Genomic DNA, 12,116 nt, shown 5'->3' with positions numbered 1-12,116 from the left:
ATTCCTGTGTGTACAGAAGCCAATAAAGGAACTGTCAGTTCACAAAGCCCATCCCAAAATACAGTTCCACTGGCTTGGGATGAGACATGCAGAGAGATCCCTTGCCCAAGCCTCTTCTGAGGAATTTGTGACCAATTCCTTTGGTTTCCAGTAACCAAACAACCACTGGGGTCAAGCAAAAGTCAAGGTATAAAATTCATGGCTTTAAGCCTCCTTACCTGGGAGCTGCCCATATGTTAGAGGAGTGGCCTGGGCCACAGCAGTTGTCTGCTCTCTCCTGAAGAGTGTTTGGATGCATAATTCAAATGTGTGTGTTTGAGTTCCAGCTTGTATTGATTGAATTGGCCTCTGATAATAAACAGTATAAATAAATCAGATGGGAGTTAGAGCTCTGATGTGCTGGGGGTGAGGGGAATTAAATTCAGTGCAGTGACCTCGAGCAGAATGTAATTTCCAAAGTGCCTTAAGTATGCTGATGGTGTGAACTGGGGCTGAGGAAGCTGGGGGGACAGAGGAACAGAACCAGCTCATTCAGAATGATTTGGATTTATCAGGACTACAGGCAGATGAGTGGTTTATGCAGTTTATTGTAGGGAAGTGTGAGGTAATGAGGACAGGGACCAAAAGCAATCAGGCTGCAGTGGAGTGGGAGCAGTGTGGAATACAAATCAGAGCCCAGCAAAGGACACACAGCACTGGGGGAAGCTCCTCTCAGGTGAGCAGCTGTCCTGGTCCTCTGCTCCAGAGCTCAGCTCTCTGCTCACTGCAGGGCTGGGAAATGGCTCATCCAGCCCAGGAGGTTCCTGTTGAGTCCATGAGCTTGGCTGGTCAGTGAGGGGTTCAAACAGAACTTCCTCTTTGGACATCTCCCAGTGCAGTTGTGCCTCTTTCTGGGAGCAAGGAGGAGTTGGAGGGGATACAGCCATGGCAGCATGAGCTACAGGGACACTCAGCCCTTGCCTAGTGGTATAAAAACATGCAGGAATCCTCTCGTGCTGGTTTGAGCAAGCAAAAAGCTTTCAGAGGCTGAGATGTGTGTCTGAGGTTGCAGATGAGAGGAGCATCGAGCTTTCGATATTACAGCACACATGATCTGTAACTGAGCTGCCTAATAGTTAGTTCATCACCCTGACTTCAGACTAGGAAAATTGTTTTGGATTAATGACACCTGACAGCCCCAGGAGAGTGCAGGGAAACTGCTGAGTCCTTCCAGTTGGCTAATCCTGAGGTAAATTCTGTGGTTATGAAAATATTTGTTTTCCTCTGGTTATCTTCCCTTCTTTTTTTAGTTCCAATGTCTATTTCCATTTTTTCAAATGTTTCATTTGTCCCCTAAATTGTAAGCTTTAGATTTTTCTCAGCTGTGGCCAAGTAGCTTTTGAAACCCAATCAAAGGAGTCTGGATTCTGTTGGTGTCCTCACAGCTTCCATCGTTCTGACACACACCGTGTTAACCATCCCTGTTTAAAAGTGCTTTCTCTAACTCGACCCAGATCTCTAAATATCATCTTTTAGACTTATTTTTCACAGCCCAAATTAGATATTTGAAAATATAATCTTCTTGTCTTACCTTTTAGTGCCCCAATTTAATTTCTGTCCAGAAAGATTTCCAGTAGTTGATAATTTGAAGTACCTTAACACCTAGAGCATATCCATAGCACAGAGATGTCTCTTTTCCTTTGAGCTCTCCCTGCTTGGCTGTGTCATTATTGTCTGGAAGCCACAGCTTCAGTTTGCCATAGTTGAGTGAGGAGCTACAGGGAGAACTGAACTGGGGAGGACAGAAGCTAAGGCAAGTCACAAAAGACAACTTAATCTCCTACCTGAGTCCTCATTTCGTATCAGGATTGAATCATGACTAGGGAGTGGTAAAAGAATCCTTGGGGAAGTAAGAGATGCACTTGGGATTTTTCCTTCTCTGAGACTCTTCAGAGTTTTCACATGGTGCCCAGTTTAGCATCCCTGCCTGAGATACTGTGGATGCTCTACCCCCACCCAGATGTGGATCTCCCTGGGATTGCTTGTGTTACAACAATAATGACAGGAAGATGGATGAGCTCCATGTGTTTGTACCCATGTCTCTGTCACCCACTGGATCTCCACAGCACGCAGTGGTATCTGGGTTCTGCATCCTTGGAGTTCTGTTGTCAGTTTGGGCTGTTGTCACACACTTGGCTAATACCCTCCAGTAATTTCATTTCTTATTCCCATGCACACTTAATGTCCTGAGTCATTAGGCTGAAAAATGTTAACCTTGTCATAGTTAGTGACTGGAAGCAGAAAAGTCCATTTAATTCTCAGGGGAATGAATTCTAATTTTCTGCTTGTCAGAAAGTGACATTTTACATATTTTTCTCTTTTTTTTTTCCCCCACCAGTTTAGTGTTAAATTTAAATGTGTGTGGCATAGGGATCGACCTTTAGTCTGTGCTAAACACCCCAAAAGCTTTGGAGGGTGTCCAATGTATGAGAGTCTTGACCAAGAGCTGCTGCTAAACCTCATTTCATGCACTGCAGAGAACAGGAGGTGAGAAGGAAAAGTTGGAGAGAAGAGGTCACTGCAGGGAGCACATTAACATTGCATGACAGGAGGCATTTTTCCCCCTTAGAAAATGTGGATGGATGAAAAGCAGCTCATCTGGAATAAAATGTCCAGTGAAGAAACAAATTATGTTAATCAGGCAGAGTAGGACTCATATTTGTCATTAGGATGTGACACCTCCTATTTAATGTCACACACTACTGGGAGCCTTTGGCAGATGTACTGGTGGGAAGGGAAGTTGTCTGCAGATAGTGAGTTCACTGCTCGGTGGAAGGGAGCAACTTTTTCAAACTGAGATGGGATTTATGGCGAAGAGAACTAATCCTCCCACAGATTACAGCTGCTCACTGCACTGTTGTGCTGCTGGGCTGATCTCATCAGGGGATATTTTATAGGGTTCTTTTTTTGGGGATCCATTTCCATAAGGCTGTAGTGAGGAGAACACTGTGTGCTGGGAGCTGGGTGTATTTTGAGAAGGAGACACCACTACAAAGGGCTCTGAGCCTGAATTGCAAAGTTAAAATGAGAGATGGTTGCTTTGCTTTGTACAGAGGGAACTGGAGCAGAGGAGGTGACTGTTGTGGCCAAAGTCACCCTAGGATGCTGTGGAATTGCATCCTGATCTTTGAAGTACAGTCCCAGTATCTTGCCATATATTGTCTCTTTGTTCCCTTGCTGCTAAATGTGGGGTTGAAATGCACATGTGTAATGAGCCAAACATGTTCTGCATATGTTTAGCCAATTTCTGACCTCAGAGACACGAGGCAAGTGCTCCCTGAGCTAGTCAGGAGTGCTGCTGTGGCTGGGCTCACCCCAGGGAGGGCACGGCACTGTTGGCATTTGGTTTATGAAGCTAAAGCTCCTCCTGGGCTGAAGTTCTCTTCCTCTGCCTGTTTTGGAGCAAACTGGAGCTGCTCTGTGAAGGTTTATGAAGCTAAAGCTCCTCCTGGGCTGAAGTTCCCTTCCTCTGCCTGTTCTGGAGCAAACTGGAGCTGCTCTGTGAGTTCTGGAGAGGCTCTGGCAGGTCAGTGGCTGATTGCCTGACCTCTGGTGCTGTCTGGGCACCAGAGGCTGATTGATGATTAGCATGTAACAAATTAATAAATCAATGCCACCAACTAACCACCCATTGCGCTAAAGCTCCTCCTGGGCTGAAGTTCCCTTCCTCTGCCTGTTCTGGAGCAAACTGGAGCTGCTCTGTGAGTTCTGGAGAGGCTCTGGCAGGTCAGTGGCTGATTGCCTGACCTCTGGTGCTGTCTGGGCACCAGAGGCTGATTGATGATTAGCATGTAACAAATTAATAAATCAATGCCACCAACTAACCACCCATTGCAGTGGCCTCTCAAGGCTCTTCTCTGGGAGGGAAAAGACATTGCAGGCATTGCATTCTTCACTGTGTGTTAATGCCTGTGGACTATGTCTGGACACCTTGCAGAGAGGATGTACAGATGAATTCTATTCCATAGGTAGTTTGGTATGTGCTGGAAAAAATGTGAAGTTTTTGCTCTTTTGCTGTTGTTGAAGGGCAGGGTGAGTGTTGTGCACAGCAAAGGTGGGTTCAGGAGCAAGTCCAATGTGCTGTCCCTGTAAGGCCCTGGTGTCCTGCCCTGAAGGATTTATCCACACTCACTAATTTCACACAAGTTCCTTAGAAGTCTAAAGATAAGATCTTACTGTCTGAGCTCTCTCTGCAGCAAGGACCCTGTGCTGTATCATTTAAAGGTCTGAATTTGGAGACCAGTCCTGAACCATGGTCAGTTTAAAGTCAAACCATGTGGCATATCAAACACCACTGACCTTAGCCTCTCTGAGCCAGAATCAAGCAACAAATTGAGTTACAGTGTTGTCATGATTTGGTGGTTAGAAACACAGAAACTTTTATGCATCTGGCCTTATTTTTCAGGGGAAAAAACCCATTTAAAGGTGTTGTGGAATACAGATAATTAATGTCCTTGTAACAACCAAAGACAGAATTCAGTCAGAATTCAGAGGTGAGGAATTCAGGTTGGGGACAAGCTCTCTCTGCCTAAGTGAACCAATAACCATTGTCACCCCATGTCAGTTGTATCTTGGCATCTCCTGAGAGGCTGTAAATGTGTGGATTTTGTTCATTAAACCAATACAGGGCTCAGATGGAAGCTGGAACACACGTGATGGGAGACAGGAGGATTTACTGCAGCTTTCCTTGAAACAAAGGACAGGACTGTGCTCTGGCAATAAGAGCATAATGACTGCTTCGTTTTTCCAGACAGGGACTGTATGTCACTGGTTTTTTGTTGGGGTTTTTTTGGGCTCTTGCTGTGTTTTTGTTTTCGCTCCAGCTTTTAAGGATGAGAATGTTGTGTCTGTCGCGTGTCAGCAGCGAAGGAGATGCACTAGCCCAGCCGGGCTCGTCGTGCTCCCGGAGAAGGATGAAAGCCTCAGCCGTCTCTCACTTCGGGAGCAGAAGGAGGGGCTGTTTCAGGCGGAGGGAAGTGCGAAGGCACTGGCAGGTTTGGGTCAGGGAGCCAGGGCTGTCCCGGCAGGATTTTCCTGAGTCGCACGACAATCTCAGCTGGTCCCTACAACCATGATTTTAGGGAAAGCAGATGGAAAAATGCATGGCATCAAGAGCTTTGTCAAGGAAGCAAATGGCCATTTCTACACTCCCTATATTGGATCAGGGATGTGGTGGCTACCCCGACTCAAGTGGTGTTCAATCCAGGCTGGATGAGCCTTGAGCATCCTCATCTAGGGAGGAGGTGTCCCTGCCCAGGGCTGGGAGATCTGTAAGGTCCCTTCCAACCCCTAAAATGCTATGATTCTATGCTTCAAATCAATTAGAGATCGCCCCTAAAATGCTATGATTCTATGATTCAAATCAATTAGAGATCCAAACCTGGTAGTGACAAGAAAACATAGAGATCTGAAATACTGTCCTTATCATTATCTTGGTTGTCCAAAGAACAGTTTACACAGCTTATAGTTAGTAACTAAACAGCAATTTAGCTTAAATTTCCAGAGTCTGATTCCAAGTTATCCTTTATTCTGTTTTTTTTAACTTGTATATCTGAAGTTACTTCTGCTATGTCTTCTCATTCTTGGGTAATCTTTCAAAAGGATATGAGTCACTGCTCCATTATTTGTAAAGAATATGGAAAAAGTCAAATATTATTATTATTATTCTGTGGGTATTTGGGACTGGATGTAAAAAAAAAAGAGCAGGTGGGATGTTGATCATTGTGAGTCATATCTGGGGAAGAAGGAAAGAACAAACACTAACTGCTGACTGACTGCTAGGGAAGCCAAGGACTTACTGCTGACTCAAGAAGAACATATTGATAGCTGCAGTTCTGCTCACACAGAGGAGATCTTGCAGCAGGATCAAAGAGGAAAGTCTTCTCTCTTTAAGGAATAAGGAGGTAGAAGGAAGTGCCTGTGTTGATTTCTTGGAGGCTGTTGTTTGTTTAAACAATCTTCTAGTTTAAACACTTTAGCCAATTAGAATTATATCCTGCAAATAGTTGCTGCTACCAAATGAGTCTCCTGCTGATCTTCCAAAATCCTGGCAAGTCTTCAGGGATGTAATGAAGTGCAAGACTGAACTCCACAGCTACACCAGGAGCTCACAGTGCAATCCCTGCTGCTTCCCAGCCTTTCACCAGTGCTGGTTGGTGTAAATATTGGTACACACAGAACCGAAGCTACATCAGTGAAGTGTAACCATTTGCATCCTGAGTAACTCATTGGGAAAAACAACTGGTTTGATGCCACAACTGATTTTTGAAAGTCACTTCGTGTCACTGTGGCCTTTGTATACTTTGCTTTTTTACTGGGAGCTCCTCAATTAAGTGTGTAACTACACAAAATACCTGTGAGGTTCACACAGCACAACACACAATGTGTTTTGGAGCTGTGACTTAACTACACTTAGGATTTCCCTGTTTCTCTCAGGCTCCAGTGGACACACTATGATGAAGTGAAACAATTGCCTTTACTGCAGGTGGTTTTTGTTTGTTTGTTTGCTGTGGTTTGTTTTTAATGAGGAAAAGCTTCTTTCCAAGCGCAAGGATGCAGTCCCATGGCAGCTTGAGCCAGTTCAAGTCATCACTGCCACTCTTCTCTGCCTCTTCTCATCCTCTCTCTGTGCCAAGGAGATGTTTTGGTGCTAGCACAGGCACTTGGGCAGCTCAGCAGCTCAGAGTGCTGACTGCACACTGATCCCAAACACAGATTGCAGTGCTGGTAAGTGATGAATTGAGACTGAGCAGCTTGGTTGGATTGTCAGGAATGTATGTATGGAGAAGCTGCTGTGAAACTGAGCCTGAATAGAGGTTTTCATGGAGAAACAATTGTAAAATTATGCTCTGTCATTCCAAAATAAGTTTTCTGAAGACTTCCAATAAATATGTTTTCATTACAGTCTTAATAATGCCAATAACAATGGTACCTGCTCTGTGATTTTCATCTGAGTTTATCCATTGTTATGTCTGAGTAAACCTAAAGCAGTTAACAGCTCAGATGCCACAGATCTCAAATAGTCACTGACAAACAAAATACTACTTGAAGCTATTCCCACTTTACCAAAATGATTGTGGATGTTTACAGAAATCATTTGCAAAGCATAAATGTTCATCAGTCCAGCAGCCACGACAGAGTGTTTATTTTGGGATGCAAATAGATCCATGTGCCTAGTTCTTATTTCACAGTGTCAGTCCCAGGGTCACTTCAGATCCCTACTCAGGGTTCCTTTGCTGCTTTGGATTTGGAAATCATGTTCAAGTTCCAACCCTGGAACACCTGATCTCCAGCCAATAAATCCCTGGGTGGTTTTAGGTACTGGAGGAGATGGATTTACCTGAAACAGAACTAACATGTTAAATTCAACAGTGAAGAGCTTTTTGATTGTTGTTTCTGTTGTGCAGTGTCCTCTCTTGGGCTGTAGTGTGAAAGGAGAACTTTTAAGAAATGGTGGTTCCAAATGCAAAGTGCTGAGTTGATATCCTGACCAGACTGACAGTAGTGAAAGGAAATAAGAACTTCAGAGGACAGCCCAGTTGCATGCAAGTTTGATTTATAATACAGGAGAGTTTGTCATTTGAAAAGTCATCAGAATAATTCAGGTCCCTTTCTATAGCAAGGCACAGGGAAGAAGAAAATAAAAGGCCCAAATTCAAATGAAGCAACTAACTTCCATTTACCAACCTTCTAAAAATGACTCTTAGTGCCTAAATTGGTCTATGTAACAGGAAATCAAAAGGAAATTATTGCTCAGAAGTGTATGTTAGCTTTTTTTTTTTTTACACTAAGGGCTTTATTGGCTTTCCATTGTTAGGAGAAGCATTTTATCTTCAGCTTTAGTTTTTTTCCATACAGAATAATACTCTAAATCTTACTAATCATCTTTAAAACTAGTTAACTTCTCTAAACAAGGGAAATAGTGTTTTCTACTTGCTGTAATATCTTTGATAGCAATGCAGCTATGGAATAATAGTTTCATGGCCAAATGCTAAAGATATTCCTGACCAATTTGGCTTTTGCATCCGTTTTTCATTCCACCTTCTTTCTCCTTTAAAAGATGGGTAAGCAGCAAGTTAATCTGCAACTAATCTAGCTCAAAAGGAAACAACCTCAAAGCCAACAGTGTCTGTTCCCTGACTGCTGTGCTTACTTTGGCTGAATCATCTCAGTTGGGCACGTTCTATCATTTTAGCATCTGGGGACTGAGTGGAGAAACACACAGCAAGAGAACAATGTGTCAGTTCTCTTGCCAGAGTTGCTTCTCTTTGTTCTTTGGCCAGGATTAGAAAATGTTTATGATATTGAGGTGGAGCAGTTCCTCCAAAAAGATAATTTTTTTATGGCCAGAAGTGCCACCCACTGAGCAGGATAATAAAGGAAGTCATGTCCCACTTGGGATCTGGGGGAAGGGACTGGGAAGAAGCTATTATTAGTCTAACCTAGAGAGGAGAACTGATATATGATTGTTACCATGAAGGTAAATGTGCAGAAAGACACAGAGCTCTCAATAAGGGTGTAAGAAACTTCACTCTGAATAGGTAAAGGGTGACCTAAATCACAGCTAACCCTTATCTTCCTGAGCAAATACAAATTCTGGGTTGAAACTGAGCCTATGATCCCTGTCTTGATGTGTAGCTCTGCACACCACAAACACCCTTATGGTGCTGAAACTGTACCTTGACTGAAATTGGAGGGTTGAGGATGAACTGAAGAACAAGTAGCACTAGTGGCAGAAAGGCCATTTAATTTCTTTGCCACACTCAGCACTAGCTCCTCATTTTTGTTTCAATTTAATCTCAGTGAAAGCTTTTACTCCTTCCTTACCTTGTCTCCCCACCCTTGGAACCCTTTGACAGAAAGCTAGTTCAGCAAGTAAGAATTTCCAATCTCCTTTGTTTCCTTAATCTTCTCTAAGTGGCCTAACCTTAGCATCTTCTGCTTCCCCTTTCATGTTCCTCTCCCAATGTCACAGCTGTCTGTAGAGTTATGCTACTTGCTGGTGGTTCTGACACAGTGTATTTATGCATGAAACCATCACATTTCACTCTCCAGCTGTTTGGCAACTTTCGGACTCCAGACATATATAAATCATAATATATATTCAAATAGTTATGACTTGGCTCATCAGAACTTACTGATTTGGGCCACTGAGGAGGACAGTGGCATTGCCCCTGCCAAAAACACTCTCTGTCTCTTAAAGACCTACCTCTACAGGACAATCGTTGTGTGGTTTCCTAAGACAGATGCTGTGGAATACATATTTAATATCTAATTTTCTGACCTTAAGGTATTTCTCCACAGGTGTCACAGGTCGAATCTGCAGGTGTTCTGGGAGCTCTATCTTGGGCTTTGCATTTTCTTTCTTTTCTTCTTCAAGCAACTAAAGTCAAAACATAATTAAAAGTTGGACTCTTTATCTTTTGAAATGTAGTGTAGTATGTGATACCTACCCCACTCCCCTCATTGTTGCTGCTGAACTTCCTGTCCTTTCCATCCCAAACAGGACTATTTATTTCAGTGCTTTAGACACTATTGTCTTTTTTTGGCTGCAAAAAAAAGTGATGTCATTCTGAATTTCAGGTGAAAGGCTAAATATTGCTGAGTGATTCCAACTCTCTTAATTACATCAGTGATCCAAAAAGGGCAAGAAATACACCTTTTATGTATCTATATCTATCTCTCTTCTATGACTACAAAGCAAAGACTAATAAATGCTGAATGCACATGTTCTCCAACAACAACAGTGCAGAGTTTGTCAGGTTTTCAGCTGTAGATCTGTTTGTACTGTCAAAGTTGATGATGTGACAGACCACAGTTATCCAGGATGGATGCTGAAGCCACGAGGACCAAAGTTTCAAAGGAGCTAACTTGGATGCCTACAGGAACTCCCAAAACCTCCTAGAATAGATTACCTCTAACCCCATGCAAAGTACATTTGTAACTGTTCAGGGGCTGCATCAATCCTGTTCTTTAGCCATGAAATCCTGTGATTCCAAATGTAACATCTAATACCTAAACATCCTTGAGCAGAGACATCACTCCAAATATTTTCATTGGTTGCAAATTCCCCCACTGAAAATTTAATTAGCTGGAACCTTCTCCCCTCGATTTTTAAACTACCATATGGATAGACAAAGGGGAAATATTTTCCTGTCACTGTGCATCTAGTCCTTGTTAACACTATTAGGAGTCATGTTTCTCAGGAGAAATATATCAGAATATGCATGGCATATAAATTACCACTTGCTGTACTTTATTCAGGGGAAAACTGAAACTTTGAACCCATCTTAGAAGTAGCTGTTACCTCAGCTCTTAGTAAAGCATTCTCAGTACTTTTCTAGTCTTGTTTTCTCTTAGTTTTGTGTCAGATACATTGGTATGCAAGTAGATTTCATGTGTTGTCATTCAATTTTACCTCCTTAAGAGCTGCTTGCATGAATCCCCATTTGTCAGACCATTTTCTTTCAGCTTCTAGCTCCTTCTCAACACATTTTTTCCTGAAACCAACAGGAAGATACATACAGATTACTTTGAAAACTTCCACTGAAACAAAAACCCAGCACGCAAACCCGAGTCACTAATGCCACAAAGCACAGCACTTTAGCAAGAACTTATAGACCTTTACCTCAAAACTTGGCATAAATAAACTTGTTTTGAGGTAAAGGTCTGAAGATTCCTATTAAAGCAAAGAGTTAAAGCTTATGTACCACAAAACAGCAAGTTTGGAGAAAAAGGTCTAAAGATTCCTGGTGAAGTATTTAGCTAAAACTTATTTACTTCCAAACTTGCTGTTTTGAGGTAAAGGTCTAAAGATTCCTGATGAAGTATTTAGCTAAAGCTTATTTACCTCAAAACTTGCTGTTTTGAGGTAAATAAGCTTTAACTAAATAAAACTTGCTGTTTTGAGGTACGTAAGGATGAATTATTGTCTGAGTTATCATTGTCTGACTCGGAGGTAACAGGGAAATACTTTCCATAGGTTACAAATGATGTGTGTGAACACACTGCCTATAAATTAGGCTTCTGAGAGGAACTGGAGAAAGTTGAAAAGTAACCTCCAACATCATTTGATACACACTTTCATCTACAATCACTGGGTGAGATAATAGAATCAACTGCGTTGGAAGAGACCTCCAAGATCACCAAGTCCAACCCTATCATGGTCACTAGACCATGGCACTAAGTGCCACATCCAGTCTCAGCTTGAAAACCTCCAGGGATGGTGAATCCACCACCTCCCTGGGCAGCACATTCCAATGCCTGAGCACTCTCCCTGTAAAAAATCTCCTCCTAATATCCAACCTAACCCTCCCCTGGCAGAGCTTGAGTCTGTGCCCTCTTGTCCTGCTGCTGGTTGCCTGGGAGAAGAGACCAACCCCCACCTGACTCCAACCTCCTGTCAGGGAGTTGCAGAGGGTGCTAAGGTCTCCCCTGAGCCTCCTCTTCTCCAGGCTGAACACCCCCAGCTCCCTCAGCCTCTCCTCATGCCACTTGTGCTCCAGTCCCTTCCCCAGCCTCGTTGCTCTGCTCTGGACCTGCTCCAGCACCTCAATGTCCTTTGTGAGCGGAGGGGCCCAGAGCTGAGCACAGGATTCAAGGGGACGGAGGGAGCACTGGGGCACACACACCCGGCACTCGCTGCTTTGCCAGGCCAGCTCAAAACTCTTTATTTTACACCTGAACGAGCAGAGACACTTTAAACACACGGGAAGAGAACCCACGAGCGATCCCTCCCCCCGCAGAGGGGAGGGAGCAGGGACGGAGCCGCGGGGGAGGATGAAGGGATGGATGGAGGGATACAGGGATGGAGGATGGAGGGATGGGTTGGGTACCAGAAGGTATCCTGCGCTGTGAAGTTGCAGGGCTCGGTGAGCCCTTTCCGACCGTGTGCCATGTGCCCCGGGGGAGCTGTGGAAGCTCTCGGAGCCCGTGGAGGACTCGCAGCCTGTGCTTTGGCCGTTGCCAGGCACTGATTGTGACGCTCCTGTCGGCGCTGCCAGCGAGAGGGGCTGGGACAGCTCTCGTTCCCTTTGTCCTCCAGCCGCTCCCTCCTGCCACCACCACAACCTCTCCGG

The 12,116-nt window shown here is 43.9% G+C and overlaps 2 protein-coding genes across 2 annotated transcripts in view; one reads left to right on the top strand and one right to left on the bottom strand.

Moving 5' to 3' along the window:
- The window catches only part of LOC103804939 (serine/threonine-protein phosphatase 4 regulatory subunit 1-like), a 30,464-nt gene extending 23,961 nt beyond the window's left edge, over positions 1–6,503 (top strand). The window contains exons 20-21 of the mRNA XM_009077574.1: positions 4,863–5,033; positions 6,475–6,503. Coding sequence (XP_009075822.1) covers positions 4,863–5,033; positions 6,475–6,503 — 200 coding nt within the window. The remainder of the gene's footprint in view (positions 1–4,862; positions 5,034–6,474) is intronic.
- A 740-nt stretch (positions 6,504–7,243) lies between these two features.
- On the bottom strand, positions 7,244–10,538 carry LOC103804938 (chromosome unknown open reading frame, human C20orf85; the record flags this gene model as incomplete). The annotated part of the gene is made up of 3 exons (XM_009077573.1): positions 7,244–7,378; positions 9,323–9,421; positions 10,457–10,538. Coding segments are annotated over 3 exons (316 nt in total), but the record flags the coding sequence as incomplete, so codon positions are not given.
- Positions 10,539–12,116: the final 1,578 nt, after the last annotated feature.

The sequence above is a fragment of the Acanthisitta chloris genome, unplaced genomic scaffold (genome assembly GCF_000695815.1).
Source record: "Acanthisitta chloris isolate BGI_N310 unplaced genomic scaffold, ASM69581v1 scaffold16926, whole genome shotgun sequence".
Taxonomy (NCBI): Eukaryota; Metazoa; Chordata; class Aves; order Passeriformes; family Acanthisittidae; genus Acanthisitta; species Acanthisitta chloris.
The sequence above is the reverse complement of the archived record's forward strand: the minus strand, read 5'-3'. Positions and strand labels throughout refer to the sequence as shown.